Consider the following 20,269-nt stretch of genomic DNA (forward strand, 5'->3'; position numbering starts at 1 on the left):
GGGGCCTGCTCTGAAGGATGTAAATAGAAACAGAGACCCTGCTTCTTGTCCCAGTGCCTTTGGCTTTTTTTAAAAAGGTGCCATTTTGCAGTGTGTCTCATGTCGCGTCTCCAGAGCATTTAAACTTCGTTGAGTCGGAAGAGTTCATGATCACGTCTCCACGTCCAGGCTGGCTCCTGGGTGGTCTTCCTGCCCCCACCCAAACACACACACAGAGGCACCAAAGCCCCCATGGCTCCTGTCGGCTCCTCGGCCACTTTCCCAGGCCATCCAGCTGCCTCCAGTTATTAATAATCTCTCTTCAGCTCCTTTGAAAGTTGAGGTGAGAGCAAAGGAAAGGAAACCCTGGAAATAATCTTTTTAAAAATATGTTTATTGATTTCAGAGAGGAAGGGAGAGGGAGAGAAAGAGAGAAACATCAATGATGAGAGAGCATCATTGGTTGCCTGCCTCCTGCACGCCCCACACAGGGGATCGAGCCCACAACCTGGGCATGTGCCCTGACCTGGGAATCCAACCCTGACCTCCTGGTTCATAGGTCAGTGCTCAACCACTGAGCCACGGCATTCGGCTGGAAATAATAATCTTCTAGGTCAACAGAAACAGTGTCTCGTCCTTTGCTGGGTCCCTGGAGAAGGGGGGGAGAGGGGAGGCTTCCTCTTCTAGTGAGAAGGAAGGTGAGAAGTCTTCATTTTTTTGGTCAAACATCGAGTGTCCACTTTTGGTAAATGACCATGATAGCTGCTGGGTAATAGGGCAAATAAAGACGTAAAGGTACATATCTTTGCGTTCGGGGAGCTCCCCCGAGTCATTGAGAAGGGCTTTAATGGGACAAAGTTCTCCGGTAGGGCCCTTCCCCTCTAAGGGGAGGAAGTCCTCAGAACACGGGTGTGGCACACTGACCTGGGCTCTCAGACTTCCTCCCCTCAGTCCAGTGCCTGCCCCCTCTCTCAGCTGGGCTTTCTGCACCCACCGGCCTGCATGTCAGAAGGGATAGACTTAAGTTTCCTTCCCGCTCCCTTGGTGGCAGGGCGGGCTTCTCAATGCTGAGCATTAACGCAGAGTGCATTATCGCTTCGCCCTGCGCGTTCTGGGGCCGTTGGTGCCAGTGATTTCATTGGGACACCAACATGGCTGTGTTCCATGGGATGCTAACACTTTTAAGACATCAATAATGCCGACTTCTTGCTTACTGAAGGGTTTTTCCAACTCGCCCTCTTCCATTATCAAAAGGGGCTGGCGGTTTTCCTGACATCGTGGGGACCATTTTCTCATGTCGCAGAGTTCTGTGACTGACAGGGCATCGGAAGGTTCATCCGGCCTGCCTGGGGGTAGCGATGGTCTCAGGTTCAAAGGGAAGAGTCTGCTCTGTGATGTGTCCCAAAGAAAGAGGTTTAAGTCCCAGCCAGTCTTGGAAGTTCTCACCGTCAGAGCATTCTTCTTTGTTGTGAACGCCCCAAGGGTCATAAAGGGAGACTTCGCCACGTTCTCTTACTGGGTTTTCTGTGCACACAGAACGATGCGCGTTTTTCTGTCTAGGATTCCTTTATAAGTATGTCACGCTATATATTTTTCATTATTTTTAAATATCTACTGAAATATACTTTTCAATGATTGTCTCTTTTTTCTCTGAAGTGTAGATCACCTATCACCTGGGATTGGGAAGTCAGATCTTATAAATGCCTTCTTCCCTTGAGTATATGCAGGCATTCGGTCTCATGTATTAATCTATATATTACTGTTATTTATCTTTGTGTTACTGTTATTCTTAGGGTCATTCTAGCGCTAATATTTTCTTAGATTAGAAACCTCCTAGAACCCTGGCTGGTTTGGGTTAGTGGATAGAGCCTCGGACCTCAGACTGAAGGGTCACGGGTTCAATTCCCAGTCAAGGACACACACTTGGGTTGCAAGTTTGATCCCCAGCCCCTGTTGAGGGACGTGCAGGAGGCAACCAATCGATATGTCTCTCTCATATCAATGTTTCTCTCTCTCTCTCTTCTCTCTCTCTCTCTCTCTCTCTCTCTCTCTCTCTCTCTCTCTCTCTCTCTCCATCCCTCCCCTCCTCCCACCCGCCCTTCCACTCTCAAAAAAGCAGTGGAAAAAAATGTCCTGGTGAGAGGATTAAAAAAGGATAATAATAGGAACCTCCTAGAGATCAGTTATATTCCAATATTCCAGGGCACCCTTCCCAGGGGTGTGTAGAAGAAAAATTGATCAATGCTTTTTGATGATGATATATTATCACAGTAGTGCTCCTTTTCTTCCTGGAGAGTATATAATGTGAGCTTGATTCTGATGCTTAAAGCAAGGCCATCAGGTCAATCGCTCAACGATCTCTAGGCATACATCCAAGAAGGGCTACCTTCCTCAGTCTTGGAGAGAATGCCCGTGTTCTCTTTCTTTGGCAATTGCAGAACTTTTATTAAAGCGGCAACTTTAATCCATCCCGGTCCAGACCCCATATGCCACATAAAGCAAGTCATGAGCAAAGGGAACTAACCTCCGTAGGCTTGGTAGTTACAAGATGAATTAATAGTTTGTATACGTGTATCTTACCATTGAGACAGTGAAGCCACTCTTGGGAGTAGCATTTCCTGAAGTGTGGTAAGAGATGGGGTGCATACAAAGGATTCCAGTGAAATATGATTGCAAAATGCTAGGTTGAAGGAAATGACAGAGTTTTGCCTCCGCGGGAGGTCCGGGTTCCTGGAATGGGGTAGTATACTATACACCTCTCAACTACTGGATACTCTAGGCTCTGCTTGCCCGAACTCTATGAGGCACCCCCATTCTCCGGGGAAAGTATCTCAGGCCACATGAGATACAATTTAGAGCTTTCTGAACAATACGTTGGTCTCACGTTTTCTTCACTGGTCATTCCATTCTGCAGTGAGCACACGGGCAGGAAGATGAAGAAGAGAGGCATATGTTTTTGCTTTTTATCTCTTGATGTCTGTGTCTCCCCCTCTCTCTCTCTCTCTCTCTCTCTCTCTCTCTCTCTCACAGACACCCCCCCCCACACACACACACACCAATCATATTCCTTATAGCAGCTGACAGTAAACATGTGAACCTCTTTTCCTCCTTTCTTGCAGGCGTGCTGACAGGCTTGCTCCCCTTCAGAACCTATGCGGTGACCCTTGCTGCCTGCACTCTGGCCGGCTGCACTGAGAGCTCGCGTGCACTGAACATCTCTACTCCACAAGAAGGTAAAGTAATTTCAAAGGTCTTGACTTCCACATTTCAGTCATGAATAATAAAATAGGAGAAGAGCTAAATGCTGCAAGGCCATTTGCTGGAAAACCCCAACCTAATTTGATGACAAAGTGCATTGCCAGGCCATAATTGCTCCATTTTTGGGGGGTGGTGTGAAAATGAATCAAACTCCATACCCTTTAATGACATGCATCTTTAATAGCTGTAATGCAGATTAATGGGCTTTTTAATTGCTGTTACATTGTTCATGCAAGAGCCTTGTCATTAATATGAAGCATCTGAAAGATTAATGAAAGCTTCCTCATTTTACTATGGCTCAGAAGTAAATCTAGAGACAGTCTGACTAAAAAGAATTGATTGTATGGCTCCGTATGAAATTGAGAACCAAAGGGTTGATTTCCACGGTCTCTCTTAACTGCTCAACACCAGCACAGGCAACAATTGTTTCCCCGAGATGGGACCTCCTAAGGCCAGCGGAGACATTCCTAATCACTGCTCCGTTCCTTCGACTTGGGTCTCGCTCCTGCTTGCTCAGAACCTGCACACTGTTGGCATACATGAATGTTTCAGAAAGCACATGTGAAGAAGGCAGTGGGAAAGGAGAGATTTTAGCTCTCCGAAGGGAAAGCTTTGCTCAGACATCAGAACTCGTCACTTCAGGGAGTAACCGCTCTCAGCACCGAAGGCCCTGTTAGTTCCTCTTCCTCTCTCCCGGGTGAGGGGGAGCGCGTGTTCCTTTACTGTCTGCTTATCACGTTACTTAGGAGCCTCCCAAGCTTGATCTTCAGGGGGCAAGAGTCAGTCTGTCTCTTTTCCAGCATCCATCCACCCCCTTTCTCACTCTTCTTCCCAGGCCTTCTTTTCTCTTGTTGGTGTTAATCCTCACTCAAGGATATTTTTCCATTCTCTTCTTCCCAGGCCTTCTTTTTTGTTGGTGTTAATCCTCACTCAAGGATATTTTTCCATTGTTGTTGTTTTTTTTAGAGAGAGTGGAAGGAATGTGGGGAGAGAGACAAAGAGAGAGAAACATCAATGTGACAGAGACACATTGATTGGTTGCCTCCTGCATGCACCCCGACCCAGGGCCGGGGATCAAACTTGCAACTGAGGTACATGCCCTTGACCGGATTTCAACCTGCCTGGGACTCTTCAGTCCATGGGCAGGCGCTCTGTTCATTGAGCCAAACCGGCTAGGGCCTAGGCATTCTTTTCAAGTGTGTAGCAGGTGCCTCTTACACAAAAGGAATGCAACCTAAGGACGGTGCCCATACCCTGGCACCGTGACAGAATAAAGGACTTTGTGTGAAATCCTTCTTGTCACCCTTTATTCTCAGCGCTATACACCTGACCTAACCCGACCCTCCTCACCTGGACTAGCCATCAGGACCCATCTTCCGCATTTTCCCGATGTTCTCTCTGTCTGGTCCACTGAGAATAGCAATGCTTCTTAATGGGCCATCGCTTCTGCTGGGCACACGGTCATCCTCTCACATATGGCCACCGCTTCCGTGTGGGACAGATTGTCCTCTCTCTCTCTCTTGTTGCTTTCTCCACATCCACTACGCCCTCTGTCCAGGTTCTTCTAGTTCCCTTCAAGTCTACCTGACAGCCGCACCCCAGTGAGATTTCTGTTCACCCAGTTCATCATTTATTTCTCTTCTAGGATTTAAGGAATTCCTGATTTCCAGTTTTTCTTTAAGTGTATTGCCACCCTGGCCGGATAGCTCAGTTGCTTACAGTGAGTTCCCGATACGCCAAGGTTGCAGGTTCTATCCCTTGTCAGGGCACATACAAGAATCAACCAATGAATGAGTAGATAAGTGGAACAAATCTCTCTTTTTCCTTCTCTCCCTCTCCCGCCCGCCTTCTCTCTCTCTCAAGTCAGTAAATAAAAAAAAAATAACTTTATTGCCAATTTACCCAACAATAGGTATGTGTAGGATAAAATTTTAAAAGCTTTTAGTTCCTGTGACTCTAGTTCACTGACCATTACAGAGAATCAACAAACCCCATTTAAAAAAAAAGACTTGCACACAATGTAGTTTCCATACCGAACTAATTAAATTGCTTCTGCACTTTCTGCCTGTTTCTGTGGTTACACATACACTTCTCATATCTGTCACAAACCACTCGGACCAGCATGGCCCAGCTTAGATCAAAAGCTCCTGGAGGGCAGGGACTTACCTATCTAATTTGCTTTAATCACACGGCCCCCAGGTAGAGATTATGGGCCAATAATACCTTTGACGAAGTAACACGTCAGTCCAGTGAACCGTGAGAAATCTTCCCATCCATCATTGATGCAAATTCTCATCAGTACAGGATAGTTATTTAGTTATATTCCTCAAGCAGTTACGGACAAGCTGTCCACAGATCAGGACCCTGTCCATGCGTGGGATTTCGGGTTTATTCCATGATGTATTGGTCTGGGTCTGAAAGGTTTGAATGAGAAAAGTAAACTTAGACTCTCTAAATTTTTTTTTCTCCCCACAGCCCCACAAGAGGTTCAGGCACCAGTAGCCAAATCCCTTCCCAATTCGTTGTTCCTCTCCTGGAATCCACCCAAAAAAGCGAATGGTGTCATCACTCAGTACTCTTTGTATATGGACGGGATGCGAATCTATTCAGGCATCGGAGAGAGCTACACAGCCACAGGTGAGACCTCTATGTGTGTCAGTAGATTATGATAGTCTGTATTAGAATACTATGTATATATTTTATATAGTTGCAGACTAGAGAGAGTGTGTGTATATATACGTGTATTTCAGATAACAATAATCAATAGTATCTGAGACTGTGGTTTTAAAAATTGGGTTGGTGATTTGTATATTTACATGTATTTCAGATAACAATAATCAATAGTAATCTGAGACTGTGGTTTTAAAAATTGGGTTGGTGATTTTGTTGGGCCACTAAAATTCCCTAATTTTTATGGTCACATCACATTTCTGGTGAAGCCAACGCTAAACTCATGGGAAAGAGCTCCTGCTGCTCCCCCTCCCCTTCACCTGAGGCTGTCCTACTGCGCGTGCTTTACGGTAGAGCCCATCACTCCTCACCCGTCCGTCTATGGATATACCTTTGCTCAGGCGCAGAGGGGCCCTTGGAGATACATCAACACACAGAGCTAAGATACGACTCCTCTGTCTCCATTGATCACAGGGCCAAAGCTGGGCCCCACATGGTCCCCAACCGTGTGATTGAGTCAGTGATGTCATTTCAAACAGATTCCACTGTCACATGTGATAACTACGATGAAATCCACATGAATGTGGACTACCCTTAAGACTCAGAAGTTCGACTCAGTTCAGTGGTGTCTGAATTTTAGACAATTTGAGAAAAAAACTTAATATCGATGCCCAGATTAAAATGTAAGGACACTGAAGGAAAATGAATTGTTGAAAACCTCGTGAGACACAAGAGGCTTACATTATGTATGTTGTCTGGTATTGGAAACCACATACAATAGGGCCTCCCTCAAAGGGCAGATCAAAAACTCATAGATAGGAGTGAGCATGAAAGATTGGATGCGCAACAACTGAAAACCAATGTCCACTGCTCAATGAATGTGAATGTTATATATGTCATAATCTATAACATAGTGAATTATAATACATGCTATATAATGTATAATGATATATTTTTGTGTTAATTATGGAGTTTATATTTTATAGAATTGCATTTATCAAGTGAGACATTATTAATCAAATATTGACTTACAAAAACCTGAGGCCCATGAGAGATTTCATAAACTAGAGTCAAAGGCAGGGTTAACCATGGACCATGGATGCATTCACTCCTTCACATCAGTGACCTGACCAGAGGCTGGGAGGGAATCGGTCAGACCTCGTCCCTCCTGTCTCTTGTGCTTGTGACCTCCTGGGGACGCACACAGATGCAGACGGGAGGTGTTTGTGGACAGGGCTGTGGCATTCCCGAAAATGCATTCCCAGGGTTTTCATCCTTGTGTCCCCTCTAGTCCGAGAACTTTCAAAGGACAAGAACAGTTGCTTTTCTGTTGTGTTCATTGTGGTTGAATAGAGTTCTGTAATGCTTCTTCTGTGAGGTAGATATTATCATTGCCCACATTTCACAGATGAGGAAACTGAGGCGTAACAAGATTAAGTAACTTCCTCAAGGTCTCAGGGTCTGTGAGTGGTAGACATTTATATCAACTCAGACTACACTGGCTATGATGAGGAGAAAATGGGGTCTTGAGCAAGTTACTTAACTTCGCTGAGGCTTAGGTTCTGAGCCTGTAAAATGGAAAATGTACAATTTTCAAGACTTTTAAGAAACCTAGAGCCATGTATACAACATCTAGCATTTTCGTAGCACTTAGTAAGATGAATAATAATTATTTCCAGTTAAAAGCAGAGTTTATATGAGAAACTAAAAGAATAGATTAACTGTGTCCTAACAACATCTGAAGGTGTTAACTAAAAACCTTAGACCACAGAAATTACTTCAGAAGAAATGAAAACACACCAGGAACTTGTTTAGACAATAGAATTTTTTTCTCACAGTTCTGGAGGCAGGGAGTGTGAGATCCAGGTGTTGGCAGCTTTGGTTTCTCTTGAGGCCTCTCTCCTTGGCTTGCAGACAGCTGCCTTCTCGCTGTGACCTCACATGGTCTTTCCTCTGGCACCCCCCGCCCCGTTGTGTCTTCTTATAAGGACACTGTCCTATTGGATTAAGTCCCTACCCTTATGGCCTCACTTAACCTTAATCATCTCTTTAAAAGCCCTGCCTTTAGCCCAGCTGGTGTGGCTCAGTGGTTGAGCGTCAACCTATGAACCAGGATGTCACCATTTGAGACCCAGTCAGGGCACATGGCCAGATTGTGGGCTCGATCCCCAGTAGGGGGCGTGCAGGAGGGCCCCAATCCACGATTCTCTCTCATCATTGATGTTTCTTTCTCTCCCTCTCCCTCTCTGAAATCAATAAAAATATTAAATAATAATAATAATAAAATCCCTAACTGTAAATTTAGTCACATTGGAGTTTAAGGCTCCAACATGTAAATTTGGGGGAATGCAAGTGAGTCTGTAACAGTACCGACAGTGAGTGCTTTGTCTACTGTTGGCAGAGGCTGAGCGCCTACTTTCCCAGAAATTCTCCAGTGACATGACCACCAAATAAAATGGTGCTAAAGATCCCTTTCAACTCTAAGATGTTACACCTGTGACAGGTACTGAACACAGGTCATGTGTATCTTCCAAGCTTCCACCAGGAGCCCCGGAGAAGGCAGCATGGGAAAGGGATTGCGTCTGAGGCAGCTGGGAGAAGGCTGACATTGGGGTGGGCTTTAGCCTCTGCAGACACTTTAACTACATGTCATATTGCATCATAACCCGTGCCCGTGATGCTGTTGACACTCGCTGCTTGTCTTTGTGTCGGGATATTTGTGACCTCAGATCTTTTCCACGATGACTGGTTCATGGGTTGAACTTGTAGTTATGAGGGCTGGGGCTGTCAGCAATAGTGAGAGTTTGGGGCCTCTCAAATGGACTTCGACAGCGTGAAATGTCAATTCAAGAAAAGACCGAGTGGAAGCCACAGTCTAGCTAAAAATGATACTGTTTTTAATTATGAAAAGCTATAAATGCTATTGAAGATCATCCTACCATATGACCATCTTACCGTACTGGTAGAAACTCTTAATATTTTGCATCATTCATCAGCAGTGAATGTTATATTCTTACATTTTTGATAATGTTACAAGTGAAAATTTATTTTCATTTGCACATTTAGCTACTAGTTATAGGGAATACTGCATAATTATTAGTCAATCATATTTTGCCTTAATGTATCTGATCACAGTCTTGATGAGTAAAGACTGGTTACAGTCTTGGTTACAGTCATCTGCACCATTTAACATTCTTTACCTTCTGCGCTATCAAAACTTCCTTGATACCTTGGCTTAAGCTCCCCTCCTTAATGTTCAAAGTGTCAGCATTTTTTTTCTTACTCCTACTTCATTTCCTCGTAGCTTCCTTTAAAGTTTCTGCAGAGAACCAAAATTCTTCTGTGTTGCGTAGCCAATGGTTCTCACAGCCATGGCGGGTGTAGGTAGAGTAACTGAGATGCCCTTCAATTCAGAAGCCACTTAGCATCTAGGTGGTTGAAAATTTTTTTCTTCTTCCTCTTAAATAGGAAGCATTAAAAGTCAAAGGCATTGCTGCACCTTGAGTTAGTACAAAATATATTTAAAAATGCATACAGTTCAGATTTTTTGCCTTGCATAGGCCATAAGCTAGTAGTATGGTGGGTCACTCATGACACTGAAAAATGAGTCCAGTTAGGGAACCTCCCGAAGGCTGTTGATGTTTGCTATAATAAATAGCACACACTTTAAGTCAAACTTTTTTCATTCTGTATTCAAAGGTAATGGATTTTTCGTAACCATAGTAACCTTGGCGTATTTCTGGATAAATACATGAGGTATATACATTCTAGTTTTATTTTTGAATATAAACTACCGCATTATGTATTACTAATAATATGAAAAATAGGATGTAGGTTAGTATAATGACAGCTTAAACTAGTATGCATTTTTCTTCTGCAAAAAATAAATATTTATCAAAAGTATAGGTTCAATTAATTTTTCCCCAGTTTTGTAGTATTCCGGTGGTGCCATTTATCTTTTTTTGCAAGATCTCCATTAATCTCTTGTTTCTATCCCATAAAAGATTTTTAAGAATTTTGAGGTAGAAACAATTGCCTCAAAGCTTATGATTAAAAACATTATGGAAAGATTGAAGGACCTATATTGGTCTCACCAACAGAGCTATTGTGGGCCACTTAAGATGTGTGTATACAGGATGTTCATAAATAGGTACCAAAAAAAGCCACCTTTTGTCTATTCAACATACTGGGATTGTTTCAGAGTTCGGGCTAGATAGCATTCTGATTGATGATGACTATCCAAACGGTAGCCAACCAGATCATTCTCATTTAAATGAGCACCCTACCAGAAACTGGCAATCTTTAAGAAGTTTGTGAGATGTCTCAGAGAAGCCTACAAAGTTTTTAGAAGCAAGGATAGCAAGATAGGGATAATCATGGACGTATGCTCTGTGCCTGACAAGGAGGTTTATATGAGTTGCACTAACTGAACTGGTGAAGAGGGAGGAGTGAGCCCTTCGGGCAGTTCTTTTTTATTATTATTACATGAATTATTTTTGGTTAATCCAACCTGAGACATTACTGCTTATGACTACTGGAACCCCAAAAGGGAGGCAGGTCATTAGGATTTCTATTAAAACACGCACGCACACGCACACACACACAAATCTGACACCAAACCATCATATATATTTCCTAGGGCATCACCTAACCAACAGTAGTGTTAAGGGTTGAATGAGTGCCTGATTTCAGAACCACGGAGAGCACCTTCAGGACCTGGGCTTCTGTCTGTAAGACTTAGGCATTAAGACAAAGATAATAGCAATGTAAGGTTTGTGTGTGTGTGTGTGTGTGTGTGTGAGAGAGAGAGAGAGAGAGAGAGAGAGAGAGAGAGAGAGAGAGAGAGAGAGAGAGAAAGGAAAGAGGAAAAGGAGAGAAAGTCAGATAGGCAATAAATATTTATATCTTTAAGCAACCAAAAGTGCTAAACCTGCTTCTGTCTTATTTGCCAAGGTCAAACAGAATCACGCATAAACAGCAAAATAGAGATGTTCAGCTTGAACCATCCACACACTTAAGTCTTATGGTGAGAAATTTATTGTAGAAGAATCTATATTGCTTATGGCACAATAAAAAACAAAAACATTGAAAGGTCAGGAACTTCTAACCCAGTATTATGAGGAACCTTATCAACACTACAGACTCGAACTGAATCGTATTCATTCATACTGACGGCTTCCAAGAGATCTTTTTCTGCACAAAATAAAGCCTCACTCTAACCTTGATATTTCCCTTAATCCAGGCTTTCTGAATGCCACAGTGCTGCTGGGCATCCGAATCACTCCTCTTACGTAGAGCGATGTTACTGAGGGGAACACTGTTGATGGGCTATTACTTGTGTTCTTAGTGCGTAAGGCCGGGTATTCATAGGGTGGAATATATGAGGGTGTTCAGGTAAGGCAGTGATCTCATCTATGAGTCACTGTGCCTCTCTATCACCAACTAAGTCACACTTGTGCCCTTTTTGTGTCATAGAGATAGAGCGTTACATTATACAAAGTCTAAGGAACATTGAGGATGCAAGGGGAGAAGCTTAAACTACGAAAAGCAGCGAGAGCCTGCAGAAGCCAAGTTGCCAAGTCAGTGACCAGACTCCAGGAGGGTTGCTCGAGGCTGAGCTACACCCCAGATTCTTGGGTTGATGAGCAGTGGCTGCATTATTCTCAGGAGCCACGTCCACTTAGTAACACAGTGTCAAGCGAAATAGAACAATGAGTATAGAGTGTGCACATATCAGCTGTGCTTAGCTGTAGACGACATATCCAGGTGTCATTCTTACTCGGAGATGCTTCTGCAATGCGAGTGCACCAGTATGTGAAGAAATGAAATATGTGTAATGTAGATGTTAATGTATGTACCCAAGTGTTAACCTGGGATCTGTTCACCTAATTAATGAGCATCACTCTCTTCAGTGGTGGGAAGGGACATGTGTCTGTAAAGCTTTCAGAGGGAGAGAGCGAAGAACATCCCGTTCGGAAAGGAGTGGAGTTCAAGCCTGAAAAGGCTAATGGAATGTGTCCTTCTTTTGAGAGCTTTGCAAACAGAGGCTGCCTGCTGTTTTGAAAATTTTGAGAGCAGCCATTAATTTTTAATTTATTTTTTAAAAACATCTTGAGATATAAATTCATTCTGAGAAGTGAAAGTATCTTAAATATGCAGCATGGTGACTCTCAAACTGACCATATATATGGAGCCATCACCCAAAGCAAGAAACAGAGCTGTGTCAGCAACCCAGGAACTCCTCATTTTATCTCCCAGGTCTTATCTCCTGACTCAGGTGACCACTCTCCTGACCATTAACAGCACAAATTAATTTCCGCCTCATTTGTCATCAATATGAGTGGAATCAAACAGTAAGTCCTCTTCTGTCCCTGGCCTCTTTGGGGGATGTAGGTGGGAGAGGGAGTTAGTGGAAGGATCTTGGGTTCCTTGTGCCTGTGTGTGAGCCCGCAGACTTCAGGACAGTTGCTCTGATAACTGAGAACATCAGTTTAGTTCCCCCACCTTTCAGAAAGTCATTGGAACATTTGTAAAATGAAACATCCATCTCTTTCTTCAAGTCCAACATCTAAGTCAAAAAATAATTATAGAAAGGCTTTATCTATGAAATTAGAATTGAAACACAACACTGGCCTGTGTGCACCAGCAAAAAACTTCCTAAATGTCCAATAATTGAATATTGTGCAGCCATATGGCTTATGAGGCTGTGGAGGAATATTTAATAATAATGTGAAAAACAAATATTTTAACAGGCAATATGTAATGCATGAGTCTATTTTTGTCAAATGTGTATATGTTACATGTATACATACACATGACTGTGCTTACGTACATACATGGACACACACCAGTGTTAACAGTGGTTGTCTCCAAGCAATGGGATTCTAGTCTCTCACTTTCTTTCCTGTGAGGAGGTCTTAATCTTTTAAACTCTCTCTAGGTTGGATTAGTAAATAGCATTTTTATGGTATTTTCCCCAATGTTAATATATGTGATAAAATTGATACAAAGAATGACTATTCTAGGAATCTGGTGGCTTTTACCTATTAATGCTTATAGTTTTCCCTAGTTTGTATCTTGATATTTAATGAAGTTGCCCACCTTATTTCCTTCTAGTCAGGAGCAAGTACGGTATTCTCCATACGTGCAGTGCTGTCTACCACCATCACCAAAAACATTGCATGTATGTGATGCTATACTTCAATTCCCATGTCTTCCTGTGATTCATAGAATCTTTTATATCATTTTCTACATATGTCTATATCACTTGAATGCGTTGTCTTTCAATATTAACTTAGTTTAAAGGGGATAAATCTTGATTCAACACGGGAATGTCAGTGTATTGAGTGCAGTTGTTATGCCATTATTATTTCATAATCTTCGTAGTATGTGCCATAGGAATAAGGACTCAATCGGCATCTAATAAGCTCTTAGTGAACTAAGTTGCAATGAATTGAATTAAATTGAAGAAAGACTGAGAATAAGCGAATTAATATTTTCAAGTAAATGGCAACAAATACCAATGCATAATTCAGAGGTAATTAATATGCTAAATGTGGTAAACAGTTTTAATGAGGTAGGATGTTCCTGTAGCTTCGTAGAATTTTTCATTGAATTATCCAATAGGTAGCAGTATTTTTTTTGGTAAATTACTTGTCTTAGTTTGCTCGGGCTGCCACGACAGGGGATCACACGCTGCAGAAATGCACTGTCACCGATGCTCTGCAGGTGGGCTCCCTCTGAGGGCTGTGCGGGAGCTTCCGTTCCCTGCCTCTCCCCGAGCTCCTGGGGTTGGCGGGCCCTCTTTGGGGCTCCATGACTTGTGGACACATCTTCCCAATCAGTGTCTGCCTTCCTCTTCATCAGGCTTTCTCCTTGTGCGCTGCTTGTGTCCCATTTTTCCCTGGAGTAGAGCCCACCCTAATGACTCATCTTAACTCATTACGGCTGTGAAATCCTGTCTTCAAACCAGGTCACCTTCGGAGGTGCTGGGGGCTAGGATTTCAGTACATGAATTTGGGGGGAACAGTTCAACCTGTAAGTATATGTACTTGGTGCTGTGACCAGTATCATTCTAAACCTTCCCTCCAATACCTAAAAACTGTTAGAGAAGATAAGGCCTCTAGATATTAAACCTTTGTCAGAGCTGCTGTTTTCCAGTGTCTTCAGAGGGTGGCATTACATATGTGATTGAGATGTTTTCAGCTTTCCTGAGCTCATTTCCACTTCCATTGCTTCCATAGAAATAGATACAACTATTTATGTTTTCCAGTCAGCGGTCATTTATGTAGTAGGTGTAAGAACAAAGGAGATAATTGGGAAGAGAAAGCGTCACCAAGGAAGTGCACTGTTGCATGCTTTAGAGCAGGGGTCCTCAGACTTTTTAAACAGGGGCCAGTTCACTGTCCCTCAGACCGTTGGAGGGCTGGACTATAGTTTAAAAAAAAAACTTTGAACAAATTCCTATGCACACTGCACATATCTTATTTTGAAATAAAAAAACAAAACGGGAACAAATACAATATTTGTATTTGCATGTGGCCCGAGGGCCGTAGTTTGAGGACCCCTGCTTTAGAGGTTCAGAACTAAAAAACAGGAAGGCCTGCTGGCGTGGCTCAGTGGCTGAGTGCTGACCTGTGAACCAGGAGGACACAGTTCGATTCCCTGTCAGGACACATGCCCAGGTTTCGGGCTTGATCCCCAGTAAGGGGCATACAGGAGGCAGCCAATCAACGATTCTTTCCCATCATTGATGTTTCTTTCCCTCCCTCCCTCCCTCCCTCTCTGAAGTCAATAAAAAAATACTTAAAAACACACACACACAAAAAAAATATAAGGCCTAAGGACCAGGGTAGAATGGTCAATGGCACAGAGCTGTGCATCTCATGAAAATGAAGTCACAGTTCCGTGTGACTAAGGCCCTGGGGCAGTGGTCCAGGGCAGTGAGAGACAAGATGGGAGTCATTATCAGAGGTGCTGCAGGTGTGTTCAGGTGTTTGCACTTTGTTCTCAGGCAAAGGAGAAGCACCGAAGGATTTTTAGAATTCAGGTGGCATGAGCTGATCTGTGTATTTGAAAATAAATAATCAAAGTATGACATTAATCTGAAATAGTCACAGGTGCACCTATACAGCTGTTGTCTCCATTCATTGGGTGAAAGGACAAGTAGGTTAGGACTTAAATGCAGGAAGCTAATTGGACTTAACAATGCAGATGGCCCAGGAAGGGGAGGAGGAGAGAGGAACATTAGTGTGGATTTGTTAACAGATCTATTGTATTACATTTCTGTGCATCAGTCAGTGTAAACTAAAATCTCCTTATTTTATATCCTTTTAAATGGTGTTTAAATATTTCCTGACAACACAGCCTGCTAAAGTATTTGCCCTTGGTGCAGATTTCCATTGACCTTGTTGCAGAGACTAAGCCTAAAACTGTGCTTTTGGAGGGGCCTCGATTACAGAGTAAAGCCCAATGACCTCTTTATGCAACCACATCTGGACACACTTTGTCTTTCTATCTGATTTAGAAAATTCAGCAAACTATAGAAGAATACCTCTATTAACAAACTGACGTCTCACATAATTGGACTGTCCTCTCTCTAAAATTAAAGGCAAAGAGAGATTAAAACCTCTCAACTGTAAATGATACAGTGAAGTATCAGTATATAGACATCAGGGATATCCAATGAATTTAGTTGCATTGAATACATAAGAAGAAAAAAAGGTGGAGAGTAAACTCAAAGTATTCTTTCCTTGTAGCTAACTTTTTTATTATTTTTTATTGATTTTAGTGCATCTATATAAACCCTTGAGTTCCCTAAATGGTGAAATTCTTTTTTTATTAATTATTTTCAAAATAGTATCTCCGTGTCGTAGATACAAAAGAATAATTAAGGCCCAGGAAGGCTCAAGTTCCTTCTTTCAGTAAAGGGCGGACTCAGTGATGAAACTGGAAAGAGTTTGTTTTTTCTTCCTTCACCTACGTACTAAATAGCTATCTTAAATTGTAAACGCCTTTTATAATGTATTTGATTTTATCCTTGGAAAAAGTAGGAATGGTTCAGAAGCAATGGTTACTATTCATTCTTGGTTTTGCAAAGTTAACATTGTCATTGGTCCTGACTGTTTCAGTTGCACATGATGGTACTCCAAGGATTTCATTATTGGGTTTTTGTTTGGTTGGTTTTTTTGTTTTGTTTGTAAAGGGATCCGTTCTCTATTGTAATACGTGGGCTTTCTCGGTGGATGGGAGGACATGGTCAGCAGCCACTCTGAATTCATGTCCTTTCGGCTGGGAAATTGCCCAACTCCAGATTGAAAAATACTGGGGAACGATGCTGGTTGGTCCATCTTGGAGCATTCGTACAAATTTGGGGTCAAAGAGGCAGGAACTAGGTTCTAGAAGAAAGTAGAAAGAAAAATATAGCCAGTGAGGAAATTATTATGAGCCTGAATACCAACCCAATTTAGTTCATTTGTTAAATTTACCAATATTAGACTCTTACTGCCCATAAAGCCTCAGTCTTACTTGGATATTTTTATGAGTGCAGTTTGTCACTGTATATCCTTGGAAGTCATCCAACTCTACTGTCTGCCTGTGTTCTTTCTTTCCTCTGAGCCTTTAAGCTACACAATGGTACAAAATGGTTAAACAAGTTTATCCCCATTTTATAGGTAAGGAAATAGGGCCTCAGAAAACTTACTTGATTTGCCTGCTTTCATGAGGTTGGTCGATGATAACAGCTAGGACTAGAATTGTGGTGCTCTGATCATTTTCTGACTCCCAAATCACAACTCTCAACTAGATAAGTTGAAAGTGAAGGAAGGATGGGCGATTCCCTGACATTGTGATATTCAATGGTGTCAGAATATTAACATGCCATGTATGTCTCCATCACATCATCAATGTATTCTTAAAGACAACACATCAATTAAAGTGTCTCATTCCAAGGGGAGCTTTAATTTTGTAAGTTTCAAGCAAGCCTACGGATTTTAAATGGGGACCGTCTGACACTGTGCCCGCATGCATTGAGGAGATACAGTAGGAAGCTATCGGTCTGCAGCATGTGGTCTTGAGGGTAGAAAAGAGCCATGTCTTCAGAGTCAGTCATGAAAAGCTATGCATGGAAACAGGTTTGTACGATTCCCTGCTGCATGACCTCCTATCTTCCTTATTTCAGTCCACCACGGACATGAAAGAATAATCTACCCTTTTAATCCACTCATAGAAATGGTAGTTTGCTAGAGCTGCCATGAGAAAATTTCAGGCTGGGGGGCTTAAGTAACAGGAATTTATTCTCTCTCAGTCTCGGGGACTCGAGGTCCCAGATCGAGGTGTCAGCGAGTTTGGTTCCTCCAGAGGCCTCTCTCCTTGGCTTGCAGATGGCCAGCTTCTGGCCACGTCCTCACATGTCTGCCCTCTCTGAGTGTGTATCCCTGGTGTCTGTGTGGCCAGCTTTCCTCCTCTTGTAAGGACACTGGAATTTGTCCTTAGGAGGAAAAATTAGATTAGGACCCACACTAAAGGCCTCAATTTAATTTAACCACCTCTTCAAAAACCCTATCTCCAAATGCAGCCACTTTTCGGAGGAACTGGGGGTTAGGGGTTCCACATATGAATTCTGGAGGGATACTCTCAGGCGTAACAATAGGTATTCTTTGCAGTGACTGCATATAGCTATGTACCGAAGTAGTAAAAATTAAACATTTACCTGTTTGTTTCTTTCTTTTGGAGAATAATGCCTCAGGAATATTAGAACAAAATATTTTCACAAATGCTGATTTGTGGTTCTTTCATTCATTAACTTACCCACCCACCCATTATTCATAGATCTGTCTTGTGTGTTCTGAAACTGGGGCAATATATTAGTGTCTGAGTGAGGAGTCGTCGGGTGCTGTGGGACACTGTGGGCTTCCGTTTCCCTCGCTGAGTTCCCATCTCTCATATCAGTGAGCATACTCTACCCAAATTATCGGTTGGCCTGGTTGTTTTTTCCACTAGACTGTGAGTGACTGGAGGGTATTCTGTCCTGAAGACATGGAAGGGTGTATGCATATAGGGAACAAAAAACAACAAAGGTTGTTTTCACAATGAAGGACTGAAGGCATCATTTTTCCCCAGTTATTATAAAACTAGACATTATGTGGAGGATGTGTCAGAATAGCAATTGGTATTTAGAGGGACGTTCAAGACAGAGTAATTTGTCTGAGACTGACAGCCAGGCATAGTTGATTGGTAACAGAGAAGTGACATGTGACCCCAGTGCTTGCCATCCATTGAGTACATATTTTCTTCCTATTTCTCTATGTGGCACAAGTATTAAGACTATTGCAAAGCTCATAAGCACATAATTTGTGCTAAACCTGTGAGAGGAGCCATCCCATGGCTACAAATATGACTCATTTCATGCTATTAAAGTTGGTAAACATTGATCAATTATTTTTCACATTTACAGCCATGATGTAATTAAATCCAATGTAATGACAACCAAAATATTGGTACCTATTTAAACATAAAATAGTTGTTTTTACTTTAAGTGGGAAATTTTGGATGAGTGTAAGAGAATGATTTAAGATTCAGACAAAGGCTTGTTTATTAAAAACCTCATCCCTGTGTTTACTGTACTTCACAGTTACATTGAAACCTAGAATGGTAAAAAAAAGAGTTTTGGGGGCACAAAAACAAACTTAAAATTCCAGTAGTGTTTAGGGAAGTTTGTTTCCTACATCCCAACTTTTAAAGGCTATTTTGCAAAGATGCTATTCTTGTATTGGCCTCTCTACATTTTTCTGCCCTATTGTGGAAATATATACAAGTCCAGCAACTCCTAGGGAAATACTACCGAATTTGCAAATATTTGAATATTTATCTCCTGTGGGAAGATTAGAAAGTCACTTTCTGGCCCTTGTGTAGCTCTACTATGCAAAAGCCAAGAGGATACAGCCCATAAATTCTATTAGCTCAGAACTCTGGGTGTCAAAAATATACTATTTAGATAATATTAGGAGATTTCCCCCTCACTGAATCACTGCTATAAAGTTAAACTTGGTCTTCAAAATATAAATCAAATGAATGTTTTCTGCAAAGCTACAGACCTTTAGTGTCAACTGAACTTCCACACACCTTTGAGTATTCATTTCTCAAATTCAGCATGTTTAGAATTCCTAAAATCTGAGCATTTGGGGAGCTAATAGTAAAATATTAATGCTAATATACATTATCTTCAATTTTGTGTCCCTAAGTAGTTTAGCACTAATATCTTCATTGTAATTTGTTGTTAATCAGTGAAACTTGAGCTCTTCCTGAAATTAGTTCTTTTTTATAAGTAGCAGTGCAGACCCCATCATAGGAGATACACTATAATTTGTAATTTTGCACAAAAATTCTCAAATCATTTGCCATTTTATATTGTAAACAGTATAAAATAAAGTGGCTTAGAATCATTGGTACATACTACATATCTATACCCTATAAGCCACAGCATCTCGAAGTTTGGAAGACCTAACCCAGAGCAAAGTGTATTTCAAAAGACATAGCTGAAATTATCTTGTACACACCTTATTATCTGCTATATCTCAGCATAGAAAATACATGCAGATGCCCAACATATATTTGTGGAGTGAATAAATAAATGGCATAAAAGCTATTTCTGAATGTGAGCTGTGAGCATTTATAAAATTCAAAAGCCAGTTACTAATTCTATCTCTCATTGTCCAGAAGCAAGGTATATGGCAGAGGAGTAGTGTGAGTAGTGTGTGTGTAGGTAGGTAGGAGGGAGGGGAGTAGGGAGAGAGAAAGAGAAGAGGGATACTGCTCTAGGATTATATTATCATAAAAGCAACCAATAAAAAAAAACCATCTTGGGCTCAATATCCTATAATTTATTGTAAATTGGGTATTGGGGGTACTCAGGAATCCAGACTGGAAGACAACTGGCTAAGAATGCTGTCGGCCTAAGGAGTTTTGCATGGAAGCCTTTGAACTCACCAGCCAAAGAAGGGGAGAGAACAGGGGGGAGCACAGTTCATCACTAGCACAATGCCAGTAGTAGTTCCCTTTCCCCTCCAAACAAGTGATTGTCAACTCCTAGCTGGTTGGGCTCCCCAGCATGTGCCACCAGTTACTATTTTGATGGAGGCACCAGGTCATTTGCTTATAGTTAGTTTTCTTGTTGCAATAATTTTTTTTACTATTCAACCATCAGGAGTGTCCAAAGTGTAAAGTTGTAAGGGGATACCTATGAGACCAAGAATTCTTGTTTTCAGAGTGCCAATAGCACCGTGGGTACTTGTGATTGGCATAAGGATGCTCACGAGAGAGACTTGTTTTTTTTGTTTTTTTTTAAAGGCAGCTACGTAGAGCA

General features: G+C 41.9%; 1 protein-coding gene across 1 annotated transcript in view; it reads left to right on the forward strand.

Annotated features, from left to right (window-relative positions):
• USH2A (Usher syndrome 2A (autosomal recessive, mild)) overlaps positions 1 to 20,269 on the forward strand; it is a 408,238-nt gene that overhangs the window by 173,914 nt on the left and 214,055 nt on the right. Inside the window, 2 exon segments of the mRNA XM_005879907.2 lie at positions 3,099 to 3,212; positions 5,713 to 5,874. Of these exon segments, the coding sequence (XP_005879969.1) occupies positions 3,099 to 3,212; positions 5,713 to 5,874 (276 nt within the window).

The sequence above is a fragment of the Myotis brandtii genome, unplaced genomic scaffold (genome assembly GCF_000412655.1).
Source record: "Myotis brandtii unplaced genomic scaffold, ASM41265v1 scaffold612, whole genome shotgun sequence".
In the NCBI taxonomy this organism is placed as follows: Eukaryota; Metazoa; Chordata; class Mammalia; order Chiroptera; family Vespertilionidae; genus Myotis; species Myotis brandtii.